This window comes from Schistocerca serialis, chromosome 6 (genome assembly GCF_023864345.2).
Source record: "Schistocerca serialis cubense isolate TAMUIC-IGC-003099 chromosome 6, iqSchSeri2.2, whole genome shotgun sequence".
In the NCBI taxonomy this organism is placed as follows: domain Eukaryota; kingdom Metazoa; phylum Arthropoda; class Insecta; order Orthoptera; family Acrididae; genus Schistocerca; species Schistocerca serialis.
In genome coordinates, this window is record NC_064643.1 from 418,854,299 (window position 1) to 418,869,697 (window position 15,399).

Here is a 15,399-nt window from a genome sequence, read left to right on the forward strand (position 1 = left end):
CATGCCAGCCAGTGAGGCTAATAACAATGACATACTGCAAGCACTGCAGCTTGCAGTAATGCTTCTGCTCCTGGAGAATCAATAATCCACTGTTTCAGAAGTTATCATTAGAGCCGACAACAGCACTCCGGTTCCACATCTTGACAATGATCATGCATGCGGTGACACTGGTGGATCCTTACAGTCTGATCATGTTTTTACACCCTCTTCAATAGGATCAGCACTGAAGGTAGCCCCTCCCATCAACAAACTCCACGTTCGTCAACGGCCCTCAGTTTCCTTGAACCTCCAATTGTTGATTTCTACCTCTGGACTGTAGTAAGGCTTCCTACAGAGGGCACTGATAACATCTCTAAAATTTTGTCTTCCATATCAAGAGTCATAATCCTCTATTTCATATATCACATCAGCAAGAATTGGAGGATGTGATACAGTCCACAGCCTCATGGCCATGGAGCAGAAAGAATGGTATGAATGCTGTATTGTCTTGCTTCACTGTATTACATACAAATGTAACAAGCAGTAATGTATTCCAATATGCTTGTTCAGTACCAATGCACATAAGAGAGTATATCTGCCAACATTTTATTAAAACATTTTGTGGGGTCAATTACCTGAAGGTGGTAGGTGCATGCCATCCTGTGAGTGATGTAGCAATGTGAAATTATCTTTCAGTCTAGTCTCAACCAGGAAACTTTTCCACACTCAGAGATCATCATATGGGGTGCTCCACTCTTCAGGATAATGTCTTCTACATGGAACTTCACAATTCCAGGGCTTTGACGGTCAGCACAGCTTTCATGACAGCATAGCAGCTGAGGTAGTCAGTGCAGACTATTATCCACTGATTCCAATTTGTTGACTTTCGGAATGTTCCCAAGAGGTCAATTCCAGTTTGGTGGAATGGTGGTGCTCCAGGTGGGATTGGTACCAGATGCCCCATAGGTAACTGCAGCACATGATTTCATTGCTAGCAGTCCTTACAGAGGCTCACATAGTCTCTAACAAATCAGTAGAGACCTGTCCAATTACATCTGCATCTGACTTGACCCTAGTCTTCAGGAATGTTGCAATATTGTGCAAACAATTCAGGATTGCCACCTGCAGATGAACTGGGATGACGAACAACCATTTCTGCTTCACTGTGTTATATTTCCTCTTATACAGTGTTCTGCTTATTAAATAGAATTCTCCTTTGGTCAGTTCCTCATTCTTCATAACTTCCATGGTTTTCAGCAATGCTGGATCTTCCCTCTAATCAGCAACAATGTCATTTAATGCAGAAATGAGGTTTTGTCCATGCTGCTGTGTTTTGCTAAAGGATTCCTTAAAAGGTAGTCAGCATCCTTGTGTGCTGCATTCATTTTTTATACTATGGAGATTTACTCTTGAACCCTCAGTGCCCATCAAACCAGTTCACTAGATGGATCCTTCAGGCTAGTCAGCAAGCACAGAGAATGGTGATTTGTCACAATGATGAATAGTTTGCCAACTAAACACAGCTGGATCTTGTTGATGGCCCAAACAACTGCAAGGCACTCTTTCTCAGTTGTAGAGCAGTACTATGGAAGCATAGTACTGTCCCTATCTATAAACAGCTAGAACTGATGTAAAGCTCTGCCTCGCATTCTTGTCATACAATGCTAGATCTGGAGGTGTTAGCCCCTCCTTAAAGCCAAGGAAAGATCTTTCTTGCCCGTTGTTCCAAGAAAATCAGGCATCTCTCTGCAGCAGTTCTTGCAAAGGTCATGTCTTAGTACAGAAGATCTTCATGAATCACCAATAGTAAGAGAACATCTGAGAAAACTTCACACATTATGAACATGGCAAGAAGTTGGAAAAACTATGACTGCTCTTATTTTCTCTGGGTGGGGATGGGTTCCATTGTAATTCTCCAGGAGCCCCAAGATTTTTATTTCCAAGGTGACAAGGAAGCATTTTTTTTTAATTCAGCCAAAGAACTGCTGTCTGAATACACTTCTAGACAGTTCCTCAAATGTCTTAGAAAAATTGATAATGTCATCCAGATAGCAAAGACATGTCCGTTTAACATGTCACATCAAGTTGTCCATCATACTTTCAAAGGTGGCTGGAGTGTTACACTGTCCAAAGGACATAACTTTAAACTCAAAGAGGAAGTGAGGAATTATGAAGGCAGTCTTTCTCCAGTCATCCTTGCAAACCTCAGTTTTCCAGTAACTTGTCTGTATGTACATAGCTCATAAACACTTTGCTTTGCTTTCAAGTGGTCTATTGTGTCATCAACATGTAACAGTAGATATACATGGTTCTTCACTGTTTTGTTCACTTATCTGCACTCAGTGCAAAAACACCACATGCCATCCTTCTTCTTGCCCAAGAACCAGATGAGAGGACCAAGGACACTCTGAAGGTTTAAGTGTGTCACCTTGCAGTACCTCCTCTGCTTCCTTCCAAATTATTTGTTGTTCAGCTGATGACATTTTATATCAGAGCTAGATGTTTGACCCTCAGTATTAAGGTGTTTTACTATGGGCCACTTGGTCAGATTTGGAAACATCTTAAAATTGACTAAGAGTGGCTATCATTCATTGATGTTGTTCCTTGGTCAAGTCAGAACCTATTAGTAGCTCAACAACAGCTTCCTCCCCTGGTTTTTCTGTAATGGTAGCAGAGCCTGAGTTTTCAATGATAACAATAACCTGCCCTTTCTCGACTGGTTCGGCTGTCCCTATGCACTTACCTTCAGGGATGAGTTGTGGCTGCTGATGACAATTAGTTATCCAAATTTCTTCTGGATCATCTACAGTGCTTAAGATTGTTTCTAGCATCTAAAAATCCTTTGTGAGCCTGAACAGCTTTTCATAACCAACAAATACTACACAGCTGAACTGAGCACCTTGGCTGTTGCCTGGAAGTCATTTTCTTGGCAGTGGTGTAATGATAATGTCTTGAATGCCAAACAATCAACCACAACCATTTTTGTTATTTGTGCTTGTTGGAATAGCTTTGTCAGTCTAAAGCTCTGACCTTCCACAGCCATTGCTGACTACATTTTGTTAAAATGACAAATTTGGAAGTTTGTGTTCTGTCACTGACATACTCTTACAATGCATGCTTCTGTCAGCTAGACATATTTCCCATTTGAAACTTTCAGCACAATCACTGTTGCATCATGAAACACAGTCTTTTTTTTGGTCTGATGATGGTAAACATTCAATATAAAAAAAAAAATAATCCCCTGAGTTGTCTAGCACCCAGAGTGGTTGGCCATCATTGATGATGTCAGTGAGATTTCCTGACATCTTTGTGTGTCATCCATGGAGGAGTGACATGTGTGGTGGCCTCACTTTCATAGATGGTTGCCTCGGTTAGTGTTCCTGAATTTTGCAGGGATATGAGCAGCTGATATCTCTGAAGGGTGATGGGGAATGGCTGTGGTGCGTTGGGGAGTGACCTTGTATAGGCTATGACAATGTGCTTTGTCCCATAGTTCGACTGTGACCATCTGCAGCTTACTGGCACAAATAAAACTGCTGTAATGTTTGACACCTGGTGATGTAGTAGTAATTGAAAACTCACCTTCTATCTCTGCAGTAGCATATAATGTGTCCAGGGCATTCACAATGGAAACACACTGACATGTCTCTGTCTTCCCTTTGTAGTGGTATTCTTTTTTTGCGATTCAGACTTCAGAGAATATATCATGATTATTTGATTACCTGCACTGTGGCAAATTTATACTTCAAAGTCCTCAGTGCTTCTCTGTCCTCTGCTTTCCTCTTCATTCTTTGGTACTCTCTTTATGGTATAATGGTATCATTCAGCATCTGGTATCTTCCTTTACCCTTCTCTCTCTTCCCCAGAACAAAACCTTCAATTGCCTCTGCTAGATGGCAATCTCATCTCAAATTATGTCCTATCCAATTTAGCTTCCTATTCTTCATTGTCAGCAACATCCTCTGATCTGCTCTGTACAAGTTGATGCTCTGTACCAGACATTTAATTAGTCACTTCCTTAATTCAGTGTTCAAACCACTAGTTACAAGTCTTTTCTGCTCTTAAAATGCCTCTTTCACCAGCATATTTCTGGCTTTGATGTCCTGTTCACAGTGCTTATCTTTCCTGATACAGCTTCCCAAATACTTGAATGTTTCCATCAGTTCCATGGTTTGTGAAACTATTATTGTGGTGTCACCGCCAGACACCACACTTGCTAGGTGGTAGCTTTAAATCGGCCGCGGTCCATTAGTACATGTCGGATCCACGTGTCGCCACTGTCAGTGATCGCAGACCGAGCACCACCACACAGCAGGTCTCGAGAGACTTACTAGCACTCGTCCCAGTTGTACGGACGACTTAGCTAGCGATGCAACACTGACGAAGCCTCGTTTATTTGCAGAGAAGATAGTTAGAATAGCCTTCAGCTAAGTCAATGGCTACGACCTAGCAAGGCGCCATAGCAATTGATAGTTATCGTATGAAGCATGTCTCATCAAGAACGATGTATACAAATGATGGATTAAAGTTAAGTATTCCAGAAGCTACGTACTTTTCTTTATAGCATTCATTACATATCCTGTTTCAGACCTCACGCCATCCTGCGTGAACTTATAGCGTGCATTTCGGCCTTCTCTAGCAATATAACAAGTGGCGACGAGGCTTAAAAGAGGATTTCACATTCATATTGCTCTCATTTACTTGTGTCATGGCTTCGTCACAATCTCCAGATGTACTGTCCGAATTTTATCGCTTGCAGAATCAGCAGACGCAGGCGTTATTAGATGCCCTTGGACAGCTTGTCCAGGGTCAGAGTGCAATGCAAAACGATGCGGCAGCCGCAGCTTCACTGCTACCGCAGCCACAACTAGCTGTTGCACCCCAGTTTCGTCCATTCGATGCGGAAATGGAAACATGGACAGAGTGGTCACGCCAATTTGGATTCCATCTCGCCGCCTACAGAATTCAAGGTAACGAGCGGCAGCCTCATTTATTGGCGTGTGTAGGGGTGCAAACGTACCGTGTGATAGTGAAATTATTTCCCCGACGCGATGTAGCAACTCTGTCTTACGAAGAAATTTTGTCTGCATTAGATGCATATTTCAAAGAATCAGTTAATGTAGTTGCAAAACAGTATACGTTCTTTCGTACAAAATGTACGGCCGGTCAAACTAATCGCGAATGGGTTACAAACAACTGGGCAACCCTCCGTTGCATGCCGCAAATGTTAAGTTACATACATATTCAGGTCACAAGATCCCTGTGTTAGGACAGTGCAGCCTCCTTGCAACATACAAGGGACAATCAAAACTTGTGTCATTTTACGTCCTTCGTTCTTCTTCTGCTGTGAACTTGTTAAGTTTAGATTTATTTCAGTTGTTTAACTTGTCTATCATAAATCAGGTCCTATCAGTGAATCAGACAGTGCCTTCCGAAAGTGTTTCTCGTCTATGTGAAGAATTTGCAGACATTTTTGCACCGGGCCTTGGTTGCGCTAAGAACTATAAAGCACATTTGGAACTGAAAGAAAACGCGCAACCGAAATTTTTCAGAGCGCACAATGTTCCCCACGCATTGCGTGATGAGGTCGCAAGAACATTAAACGATTTAGAATCACAAGGTGTAATTGAACGTGTGCAGGCTTCTCTCTGGGCCTCACCCTTAGTAATTTTGCCAAAACCCTCAGGAAAATTGAGACTTTGCATGGACTTCAAGGCAACAGTGAATCCACAACTAGTGATTGCCACTTATCCTTTACCCCGCCCGGAAGAACTTTTTGACACACTGTGCCCGGGTAAATATTTTTCTAAGTTGGACCTAGCAGATGCGTACTTGCAAATACCGGTGGACGACGACTCCCAGCGCGTTTTGGTGGTTAACACACATCTTGGGTTGTATCGCTTCAAAAGACTGCCATTCGGGTGCGCATCCACCACTGCATTGTTTCAGCAGTATCTACAAACTGTTTGTGCATCGGTCCCTACTGCAGCGAACTATCTGGACGATATTGTGATCTCCGGAAAGACAGAAGCCGAACATTTAGCCAACCTCCGCACATTATTTCAGGTCTTGCGACAAAATTGTCTTCGCTTGCGGAAGGACAAATGTGTGTTTTTTGCTCGTGACTTACCATATTTGGGACATGTAATCAATGCCCAAGGCATACATCCCAGTCCAGAGCACCTCCGTGCCATACAAGACTTGCCTTCGCCGCAGAATTTGAAGCAGCTACAGAGTGTGCTGGGTAAAATAAATTACTATCATCGCTTTCTGCGCAATGCCTCTTCCATTTCAGCTCCGCTTCATCGCTTACGCCGTAAAGGTGTTCCGTTCGTCTGGACGACGGAATGCGAACGCGCCTTTCACCAGTTGAAGTCGGCGTTGCTTTCAAATACTTGCCTTACGCTGTTCGATCCCCAGAAACCCCTTTTGTTGATGGTAGATGCATCATATTTCGGGATCGGTGCTGTGCTTGCGCACAAAGATGGATCGCATGATCGCCCTATTGCCTTTGCGTCAAAATTGCTCTCGTCTGCGCAAAGAACTTATTCCCAGATAGAGAAAGAAGCTTTGGCTCTCGTGTTTGGTGTTACTAAGTTCCATGATTTCTTGTATGGTCGTCACTTTACCCTCATCACAGACCACAAACCTTTGAAATCGCTTTTTCATCCGAACAAGCCTGTACCTCCACGTACAGCGCAGAAATTGATTCGCTGGTCTATTTTCCTCTCGCAGTACTGCTACGATATCTTGTATCGGTCCACTGCTAAGCACGGAAACGCCAATGCATTGTCCCGTTTGCCTGTTGCTGAGGATAGAGCATTCGATTCTTCCGAACTTGCTTGCGTGTTCATTGATTCGGAAACCGATGACGTGGTCGAATCGTTTCCGATTGATTTTCGTCGAATAGCTACAGCCACAGCTGCTGACCCTATCCTTGCTACCATTTTGCGTTTTGTTGCTACGCAATGGCCCTTGTCAAAGTCACGGATCGAGGATCCGTTGGTTCGCCGATTTTTTGCTCACAAGGAGAGACTTTTTGTACGACGTGGTGTTTTGCTGTTGCATTCTGATAATGATCAGTCCAGAGTCGTGGTCCCACGTTCGTTACAGCCCTCTGTCTTACGGCTTCTTCACCAAGGACATTGGGGTATAGTGAGAACGAAACAACTTGCTCGTCAGCACTGTACTTGGTTCGGAATCGATGCTGCGATTACGAATATGTGCTCTTCTTGCATGGCGTGTGCCGAACAACAATCCGCCCCACCATGGAAATTCTTTGCATGGCCGAAAGCCACTTCCCCCTGGCAACGCTTACACATTGATTTTGCTGGTCCATTCTGGAATGCTCGATGGTTGGTTGTTGTCGATTCCTTCAGTAATTTTCCTTTTGTTGTCAGGATGTCTTCCACGACGTCTTCAGCCACCATCCAAGTGTTATCTGTTATCTTCTGCATAGAAGGTCTTCCACAGACTATTGTTTCTGACAATGGCCCACAATTCATGAACGCAGAATTTCAGTCATTCTGCAAGGCCAATGGTATTCAACATCTGACATCCGCGCCGTTTTCGCCTCAGTCAAACGGTGCCGCTGAACGATTGGTCCGGACTTTCAAGTCACAGATGTTGAAGTTGAATGAGTTGTATTCTCGGGAGGACGCGTTGTTGCTCTTTTTGTCTTCGTATCGCTCTCAGCCCCGAGATGGTCGCTCGCCAGCTGAGTTGCTCCACGGTCGTCCTCATCGAACCTTGATGTCTTTGCTGCATCCACCGCATCAGGTTCCTGTGCAGCGGCAGGCTCCTGTTTTTGCTCCAGGCGACGTTGTATTCTATCGCAACTATCGAGGTTCACGGCGTTGGCTCGCAGGGCGCATTCTTAGCTGCCTCGACCGCGCGATGTATTTGGTTTTGGGGACCTCTGGTGAGGTGCGTCAGCATCTCAATCAGCTGCGCCTCTGTCGTCGCACGGGTTCTGCCGTTCCCCGTCTGCTTTCAGCGACAGGGCCGTCCGGTCAGCACCCTGGGGACCCATCTACTGGCTCGCCTCATCCCCAGGTGTTACCAAGGCTGCCTTCCATTTTGCCCCATGGCGACGCGACGCCGCCGCCTGTTCTCCCACCGACGCCGCCCGCAGTGGACGCGTCGCTGCAGCCGCCAAGCGCCTCCCTGGGTCACGCGCCGCCGATCGCTTCCCGTGACCAGCAGTCCTCCGCCATGGAACTCTTGCCTGCTCCGGACCACATGGCGTCTTCGCGTGTCGGGTACCCCGATGCGATGGAGGTCGACCCTTCGGCCCCTCCTGTCTCTTTAGGGGCGCATACACCGCGTGTTGGCGTGCACCCTGGACTAGGTTTTCAGGCGTTTCCTAGCTCCCCTCGGACCGAATGGCCGGGTGCGGGTGGCACAGCCTCGCCTGTTGTTAGGCTCCCCACCTCATGACATACGCCAACATGGGGTCCTCCCCAAGGCGGGCGGAAGCCTTATAACACGACCATTCGCCGATTTGCGGGGGAGGAATGTAGTGTCACCGCCAGACACCACACTTGCTAGGTGGTAGCTTTAAATTGGCCGCGGTCCATTAGTACATGTCGGATCCGCGTGTCGCCACTGTCAGTGATCGCAGACCGAGCGCCACCACACGGCAGGTCTCGAGAGACTTACTAGTACTCGCCCCAGTTGTACGGACGACTTAGCTAGCGATGCAACACTGATGAAGCCTCGTTTATTTGCAGAGAAGATAGTTAGAATAGCCTTCAACTAAGTCAATGGCTACGACCTAGCAAGGCGCCATAGCAATTGATAGTTATCGTATGAAGCATGTCTCATCAAGAACGATGTATACAAATGATGGATTAAAGTTAAGTATTCCAGAAGCTACGTACTTTTCTTTATAGCATTCATTACGTATCCTGTTTCAGACCTCACGCCATCCTGCGTGAGCTTATAGCGTGCATTTCGCCCTTCTCTAGCAATATAACAATTATATTTCACTCTTATTTTCTTCAAGCTACAACCATATCTTTCATTTTCTTTCTGTTTACTTTAATACCATATGATACACAAGTTTCATTGAGACCATTTAGTGTTTGAATCTACGTCTTGATTTTCTGCAAGAAATATGTCATGCACATATCTTATGGATCTATTTTCTGTACATCTATCCTGATGTCTTTTTCCCCATACAAAGAACTTTTCACTATTTCCTCCAAATAAATATTTAATAGGACTGGTGAGTGACAATGTACCTGTTGAACCCTCTCCTGATCTTGCTGTCTTTCAAAGTCTCACGTCCTACTCACATTTTTACTTTCAGATTCCAGTAGAGATTTTCAATCATAACATGTAAATAACAGATTTGTTTCTTTGTTAAGCATGCAATATAACACCTGAATTATGAATCGAAACAATATTTATAATGACATGCCATAATGGTAACATCCAAGTCAAAAGTGCTTTAAACAACTCGGCATACATTTACTCCCTTATGGAGTCTGTCACCAGTCTAGTGTGTTTGTGTGTGTGTGTGTGTGTGTGTGTGTGTGTGTGTGTGTGTGTGATGGCATCAAGATAACATCTTACCACTGAGAAAGTGTGTATAATTTTAAAATTGACTCATTCCACATCGCAGAGACATCACAATTATGATCCATGGAATATGCTAATAATGCCTACAGCTACACTAAGCGGTATCTCATGTGTAAAGCAGTATGTGTTAAGCAAGTATTCATCCCACTCCAAAAAGTTTTACTAATGAAACATTTTTAAAATAATTTTAATCAGTGTTATTACCAAACATTAAATCTTGTAATAAGACAAAATACAGAGCAAATAAAGCTCAGAAATGTAGGTCATAAACATTTCAAATATTTTAAATCAATGTTTTTGCCAAACATTAAATCTTGTAGTAAGACAAAATGCAGAGCAAATAAAGCTCAGAAATGTAGGTCATAAACATCTCTTTGAGTCTGTTTAATCATACTGTTTTTGTCCTTTTCAGTGTGAAGACTCATTAAAGGCAACTCTCCTTGCAACCCTATGCTATGGTAACCTTTCAATCCCTGCATGACTATTGCAACATGAAACCACTTGATACTGCTATTTGTAGTTAAGCTCTGTTCAAATAGCGCATTTTTACCTCCTCTCCCTACTCCCCCTATAAACACACACTCTTTCCTCCACAAATCAGACTAGACTGACTATCCATTGATACCTAAGAATATATTCTCTTACTGAAGGCTGTTCCATTTTTGTTCCATGGGGCAAAGGCACACACATGCACTCATCAACTTGCCAGGAGTAGCTAGTATAGGCTATCTGCCATCTGTATATAGCTACACTCACAATAAATACTTTCTAAAAAGGCCTCCTAATGCTTAAATTCATTGCAAATGTTAACACGTTATTTTTTTTCAGAAAAGATACTGTTGCATGTCTCCATTTTCTATTCTCTTTACTTGTCACTTAATTTCCTCCCAAAATATCACAACCCATCTATCACTTTTAGTGTCTCATTCGCTAACCTAATTCTCTCATCATTTCTTGATTGAATTCATTTCTTTTCAAGTCACTATCCATTATGATTCAACTGATCACCTAATCCTTTGATCTCTGATTGAATTATACTGTCATTGCAAACCATGAAGTTTTTATTTTTTTGCACTGAACTTTAATTCACTTATCAAACTTCTTAATACTTTCCTTTACTGCTTGATCGACAAACGGATTGAATAACATCTTGGGTATGCTACAACCCTGCCTCACTCTCTTCCAACTACTGCTTCCACTTCATATTCTGCTATTTAAATGATAGAAGAATGAATTTTATTGCATTTATGGAACAAGTTTAGATTCCACTGTTAAAGACAACAACGACAGTTTGATCTCGGCAAAGGTAAGCTCAGCTTCCATTTCAAAATAATCCTACAATTTCCTGCTACCATCGAAATGTCAGAGTGTATTCCAGGCAACATTGTTATAAGCTTTTCTTAAATCTAAGAAATAAAGCTGTCATCAGTTAAAATATTGGTTTGAGCACCACAGTGCTTCACTAAGCACTGTCCTGTAGGTGGTGGTATACAACTGCCTTCCTCTAAACTTTGATCTACCTTACCCAGTCAGTTATACGGGAACCCACAGTTTAATGTTAACTTTGGGCTGTGGCACAACAAAACATTGCAAGAAGTAAAAGACATCATAAGTGGCAGATAGAACAAATAGGACTGACCAGAGATCTAAAGCTGTAAATGTAGTTTTCTGTTTTTCAATCTATCTACAAAAAGAAGTCTTAATATCATGACCTCACATTTTCTAACATTTCTGTAGAGCCTAAACTGAACTTCCTCAACAATGGCTTCTACCAGTCTTTCCTTTCTTTTGTAGATAACTCATGTTAATATTTGGCACCCACGATTTATTCAACTGAAGGTTCAACAATATTCACACCTGTGAGCACTTATTTTCATTGAAAATGGATTCATTATATTATTTTTTAGTCCTGAGGGTATTTTGACTGTCTCATATATCTTGCATAACCAGGTGGAATAGTTATGTCTTGGTAAATTCTCCCAAGGAACTCCATGATTCTGAGGTAAGTCCTCCAATCTAGGTGCCTTTCTTTGACCTAGGTCTTTTGGTACTCTATGAGATTTTTCTTATAGTATCACACCTCTCATCTCATCTTCATCTACTGTCTCTTCCTTTTTCCTAATATTTCCTTTTAACTCCTTTCCTTTGTGTAGCACTTTTATAGATTTCTTTCAGTTTTCAGCTTCCCTTTCTTTTTTTGGCATTGGCTTGCCACTTGAGCTCTTCACATTTATACAGCTTTGTCTCTTTTCTCCAACAGTATCACTGTTTTCCTATATGTGGCATTTATCTTGCTCATGCTCATGCATGTCCTGCAACATGTCTGTTCTAGCAATTTCTGCTTTGCAGTTTTTTACTACTTGTCATTACCACTTTTTAGAAATCTGTATTCCCTTTCAGCTTATTCGTTTGCTGCAGTTTTTTTTATTTATTTATTTTCTCCTCTCATCACTTAAATTTAATTTCTATGGGGCATTGTCTCTTTCCCTATTAGTTCCTCTGCTGCCTTCATTATGTGATCTCTAAAGGTACTCATTTATCTTCTAACATGTTCCTTTCCCCTGTTCTAGTCAATAGCTGCCTAATGCTAATATTTGAATTTCTGAGCATCCTCTGATTCTTTCAACTTATCCCAGTTGCACCTCCTTAATTTACTATGTTTCTATAATTTCTTCAGCTCTAATCTAAAGTTCATGGCCAAAAATTTGTGGCCAGAATCCACAACTACTCTTGGAAATATTTCTCAGACTAAAATTTGGTTTCTAAATCCCTGTCTTATGATTATATAATTTATCTGTAACACTGTGGTGTCTCCATGTCTCATCCACATACAAAACCTTATTTTATGATTTTTAAAGCAAATATTTGCAATTATTAAGTTGTCCACTGCATAATTCTACCAGATGGTAACCCCTTTCATTAATTTTCTCCCTGTCCATGTTTTACCATCATTCTTTCTCTTCCTCCAACAGAATTACATTTTTGTCTACTATTACTCTCTGAAAACTCTATTTTCCCATGCCATATTTATTGTTTCCAGTATTTTCATCATCTGTAAAATGAATAGGAGTACAAGAGTCTGACTGTCATCTTACCAGGAATTATTGATCAAATGAAGAACAGTAGAACATAGAAACACTCTACTTATTGTCTGTAAAGAGAAATTTGTTCCAAACATTGGTTTTGAGTGACAAATTGTCTTTATGTTCTTCTTCACATGCAATAGCACAGTCTGCTTAATTATGTTGCTCCATGTGATGCTCTCTCTCTCTCTCTCTCTCTCTCTCTCTCTCTCTCTCTCTGTCTCTGTGTGTGTGTGTGTGTGTGTGTGTGTGTGTGTGTGCGTGTGAGAGAGAGAGAGGCAGACTCAATTTTCAGTAAGTATATTTATGTGCAACACACAACAACAGACACACATATGCACGCACGCACACACACACACACACATACACACACACTCTCTCTCTCTCTCTCTCTCTCTCTCTCTCTCTCTCTCTCTCTCAAACGCAACTCACACACACTCTGTGGTTTCAGTTACCTGAGACTGCTGTCATGTGTGTTAGTTGCTTTTGCATGAGTGTGTGTGTGTGTTTGTGTGTGTGTGTGTGTGTGTGTGTGTGTGTGTGTGTGTGTGTGCACGCGCACACATGTGTGACAAAGGCCCATGGCCAAAAGCTTTAATTGTGAGAGTCTTTTTGTTGTGCCTATCTACGACTCAGTATCTCCACTATATGGTGAGTAGCAACTTTCCTTCCATAATATTGTTACATTCCATCCTGGGTTTTCGATTGTTTGACTTGTTCATATCAAATAACTTTGTAGTAAAGCTACTGATACTGACAAGAGAAATACTTACGCACACTCATACTCATTCCAGAGATCAACACATACGAATGGCTCAGGGCATACAATGTTGATACAAGGACCATTTGAAAAACATTTGTAACCCAAATTCTTTGACATAGTAGCTTGTCCCCACTGAGTTCCATTAACCGCAGGTGGCAGAGGTAATTGTTTCCCTTCGAGTTTGATGTCCTCCATACAACCTTGATCAAAAAAGATTACAGGAATAATCTTTAGTTATTTAAATTATAAAAGGCTATATTTATTGCATCTGTACAAGATTTTGGATACTAGTACCAAAACAAACCATAATAAGTACTGTCTTTTGGAAGCAAAGGTAACCTCAGTTTCCATTTAAAAACGAACCAAGAATTTTAAATTTACTTACTGTAATGAAACGAATTTTGCAGACAACAATAAGAATTTTTTATTGATGGTTCATTCTTGGAAAACACAAGACCCCATTCATTTCTATACTAAAATAAATTACACCTATTGCTATTTATACAAGTAGGAAGAACATCGTTCTGAAATAGCAGATGTATATCACTGAGTCACAGCTGGAATTAGACTACTCATGCAAATGCCTCAGAGTATCACTCTGTAAAGGTAATGGAATGTAGTCAAATCAGATGATGCCAAGGGAATTAGATTAGGAAATGAGACACTTAAACTCACAGATAGTTTTGCTATTTTGACAGTAAGATAACTGATCAAAGCTGAATTTAAGATAATATAAAATATAGAAATAAAGGAGATGACTCACCGAAAGGCAGAAGCACTGTGTCGTCGATAGGTATACGAACAAAGGTACAGAGCTTGACCAGCTTTCAGAATCCACTTCCTTTTTCAGGTTTGTAGGAAAACCATGCACACAGATGCACATACAGTCACTCACATGCACACACCTGTTCCCTACATTGTGCTCAGTTGACTTCCAGCGCTTTTCTGGCCCATGGTGAGTGTGCTGGGGTGAGATGAGGGTTTGGGGTGGGGTAGGGTGGGGTGGGGTGGACTGAGGGAGGGAGAGAGGCAGCATGCAGGGAGTAGGCTGGGAAAAAGTGTCTAGCAGCTTGTGGGAGAGTGGGGAGTCTGTGGGCTAGCAAGTGGTGCAGGTAGAGAGGGGAGTTGGCAGACAACCAGGCACTTAATTTCATAGCCTAGGATGAGAGATAACACCATGCATCTAGCTAATGTGGCAATACAAATTGGGTGGGGGTTCTGTGGCAGGGGAGCAGCCATTGAAATATTGCATGTTGTGCCACTGGGTGGTCCACCTTGTTTTTAGCAACGGTTGCGTGGTGACCATTCATTCTAGTTGACAGGTGGTTGGTTGTCATACCAGTTTAAAATGCTGTGCAGTGCGTGCAGCAGAGCTGGTATATAACATGGCTGCTTTCACAAGTGGTCTGACCTCTGACGGGGTAGGATAAGCCCGGAGTAGGAGGTGCTGGGTGGGTAGATTGAACAAGTCTTGCATCTGGGTCTTCCACAGGGGTATGATCCCTGAGGCAGGAGTTGGGGGTAGGAGTGACAGAGGGATGGATTAGGATATTGTGGAGGTTGGGTGGCAACAGAACACCACTTTGAGGGAGGTGGGAATTATCTTGTGTAAGATGTCCCTCATTTCAGGGCATGGTCATAGATAATCAAAGCTCCAATGAAGAATGTGGTTCAGTCGTTCCAGTCCAGGGTGGTATTGACAGACAAGGGGATGGGGGGAGGCACTTCTTTGTGGTTGGTTCTTGGGAGGGATTTGAGGATCAGGTGAGTGTGAGAATATGGCAAGGGAGAACTGTTCGTGAATTAGATTTGGAGGGTACTGGCTGTCTGTGAAGGCCTTTGTGAGGCCTTCAGAATTCTGGGCGAGGGAGTTTCTCATCACTTTAGATGCATTTACCATTGGTGACTAGGCTCTATGCGACTGATGTTTTGGTGTGGAACAGGTGGCAGCTCTCAATGTTCAGGTACTGTTGATGATTGGTGGGTCTG

The 15,399-nt window shown here is 42.5% G+C and overlaps 1 protein-coding gene across 1 annotated transcript in view; it reads right to left on the bottom strand.

Annotated features, from left to right (window-relative positions):
- LOC126484898 (neural-cadherin-like) overlaps positions 1-15,399 on the bottom strand; it is a 324,021-nt gene that overhangs the window by 92,187 nt on the left and 216,435 nt on the right. Inside the window, exon 26 of the mRNA XM_050108497.1 lies at positions 13,421-13,610. Within this exon, the coding sequence (XP_049964454.1) occupies positions 13,421-13,610 (190 nt within the window). The remainder of the gene's footprint in view (positions 1-13,420; positions 13,611-15,399) is intronic.